Source organism: Eimeria mitis, genomic scaffold, assembly GCF_000499745.2.
Source record: "Eimeria mitis Houghton genomic scaffold, Emh_scaff3657, whole genome shotgun sequence".
Classification (NCBI taxonomy): Eukaryota; Apicomplexa; class Conoidasida; order Eucoccidiorida; family Eimeriidae; genus Eimeria; species Eimeria mitis.
Genome location: NW_024015270.1, coordinates 1 through 2974, shown reverse-complemented (window position 1 = coordinate 2974; position 2974 = coordinate 1). Strand labels below are relative to the sequence as shown.

General features: G+C 51.2%; 1 protein-coding gene across 1 annotated transcript; it reads right to left on the bottom strand.

Moving 5' to 3' along the window:
* Nucleotides 1-1379: 1379 nt before the first annotated feature.
* On the bottom strand, nucleotides 1380-2615 carry EMH_0068270 (Retrotransposon nucleocapsid protein, related; the record flags this gene model as incomplete). Its single annotated transcript, XM_038022620.1, is given in 2 exon segments — nucleotides 1380-2117; nucleotides 2121-2615. Coding segments are annotated over 2 exon segments (1233 nt in total).
* Nucleotides 2616-2974: the final 359 nt, after the last annotated feature.

Genomic DNA, 2974 nt, shown 5'->3' with positions numbered 1-2974 from the left:
GCGATTAGGAGTGAATGCTACCCAATATATCAGGCACTAGAACGCATTTAGATGGAAAACCAGCATGATTGGGTAGGGGGGCTCGCCAGTCGGCGCCCAGCTCGGAGGTGGATGCCTTGCTGACGCGGAGACCTTGGATGTAGTGAACAGCTGGCCTACACTGTTACTACGCATGATCCCTAAGCTATTCTGACTAGATGCACACTCTGCATCTAACTACCTAAACACAAAATTCCCTCTGAATACGGTATTAAACACCATAAATAACCCAAACACATTGGAGTTCACATTATCTGTCCCCAAAGGAAAGTCCAGAATAATAGAACTGTCTCTGACCCTCGCTGAGGGTCAGTGCCAGTCAGAGTATCAGCCTCACACCCAGCCGGTGCCGGCTGGTGAGCACTATGATCTTATTATGAATCTTTTCTATCTAAAAGTGTCCTAGCGCCTATAATGTTTATTCCTTTTCATGATACTAGGCCTCTAGAAGCCACACAAGGGATCCATTGTAGTGCCTGTGCACTACATTGGACCCGGCCCTCGGCAAGGGCCGGGCATCAGCTCTATTATTCTGGGTTTTCTTCCGGACAATAATAGGAACTCGATCGTGAAATTCGTTGATTGACTGGGTTTATTAGAGTTTAAAGCGAGAATCGTAGAATAGGAGTTAGACTTTAGCGTGTGCACTGATTCGGTATTGACAGGAAACATACGCAGTTACAGCGTAGGTGTAATGCCTGGGTGCATCTAGCTCATCGCACAGAATCCACTGGAATGCAGCAGTAGGTAGCTATTACGGGCAGGATCCGCAGAACAAACCGTTTCTACTAGTAATTCAAGTAATTTCGTGAACAAATTTCAGAGCAAAATAGTTCTGTCTGCCGGATTTCAGTCCGATCCGTTCGTCCCAGCTTGGCGATCCGTCCGGCCGGTTCCTAGAATCGTGAGGGTACGGGCGCGGGTACGGCCGACCCGCGTTACCGCGGTGACTATACCTCTGCCTCTAGCGAGGTGTCGGCTATCCTCAGCTAACTACCTTGACTCTACGATTTGGTTTACCAAACTTTAAATTTTATNAATTAAATTAAATTAATTATTACAAATTTTAGTCTCATTTTGCCCACTAGATATCTACAACGGTGCAATGTAGTGCCAATGCACTACAACTTCCTCCCTCGGCTGAAACTTTCCTGGTCACTTCTTGAGATTTCCTCGCCCTGTCTTTCCCGTCCCTTTTCCTTTCGCTTTTCTAGCTACTTTTAGTTTTCCCTTTTCCCCACCAACTTTCTTAAATTCCTTGTCTACGGATCCCACACCTTCGACTCCTACCTCTCGGATTGCACACCTCCTGAGATCCGCTTCAGAGTCCGATGTGTTCCTCAGCTATATATATGTCTCGCTGGCTCCTTTAAGCTGTCCTCTGCTATGAGTGGTGCGGCTGCCGGAGGGTGCCGCTCCACTCCTTCGCCCCCCGGCGAGAGAGACGTCGGCGATGAGGCCGATGCTGAGGCGGTATCAGCAGAGCCGAGGGCGGCGTCCTGAAGTCCCCGCTGAGCATTCCTTGCACGCCTGAGATGACATCGCCAAGCACGAAGAAGGGCGGGGCAGTTGGTAAGGTTGGCAGCAGGCTCCCAAATCGCGCGATCCTCGCGAGCACCACGCCATTTGACAATGTATTGGACATCTTCGCCTGAGCTGCGTTGGTCGAGGATATAGTCGACCTCGTAAATATCGGTGGGACTTCCGTCTTGGCTCGTCACCGGTAACCACCCAACAGCTGCTTCTTTGGACTTCATCTGAGGGTCGCGTAGACGGTCGGGGACGAGCTGAGAGACGTGAAATACATTATGACACGCGTACGTCGGCGGAAGCTCGATACGGTAGGCGACCTGGCCGGTTCGTTCCAAGACCGTGGAGGGACCGCGAAACCTAGGCTCGAACTTGGAGCATTGGTTGAGGCCCTGGAGATTACGGATGCTTATCCAGACCCGATTGCCTGGGTTGTACTGCGCATCTCGTCGGTGAGCGTCGGCATAGCGTTTCTGCTGCCACTTCGCCTTAAGAATATGGCTCTGGGCTCGATCACACAGCTGTTGGAATAGTTTCGTCATAGGCGGNCACTTCGCCTTAAGAATATGGCTCTGGGCTCGATCACACAGCTGTTGGAATAGTTTCGTCATAGGCGGGGTCAGGGTTGGCGCGAGATTACCGATGACATCAAGATCTGCTGCTGTGACAGGATTCTGGCCGATCATAACTTCGAACGGACTAAGTTCTGTGGAGGAATGGCTGGTGGTGTTATAGGCGAGCTCGAGCGCCGGTAGCAGGCGCTCCCACTCACGTTCATCCGTCTGAATGTACGTACTGAGCATTTGCTCCAAAGTTCGACTGACCCTCTCTGTTTGACCGTCGGATTGCGGATGATAGGGAGAAGACATTGCGTCTTTGATGTGAAATCGATGACAAAGCTGCTGCCACAACTGGGATTGAAACCGGGGATCACGGTCAGAGATCAAGACATCCGGGAAACCGAGATATCTAAACAGTCTATCCGCCAAGAGTTCGATAGTATCCGCAGTGGACGCCGACTTCTTCGTGGGGATGAAATGCGCCATCCTACTGAGTGAATCGACGATAACGAGTATGCAATCATGTCCACGGGGGGTGAGGGGCAGGTCCGTTATGAAATCAAGACTAACGTGGCTCCAGCGTCGCGAAGGAACAACGGGCGGTTGAAGTAGACCTGCCGGCTTCTGCGACAGTGCCTTGGACGCACGACACTGCACACAGGTCTCAACATACGTAGTTGTGTACGCCCTCTTTCCTGGCCAATAGTACAACTTACTGTGTGATAGAAACGTCTTCCGTTCGCCACGATGTCCAGCGGTGACGTGATCGTGGTGCTGGTAGAGAAGATGGGATAGGAATTCCGGCAATGTAGGAGTACAGATGCGCCAGAGGCCATTTATGCAGA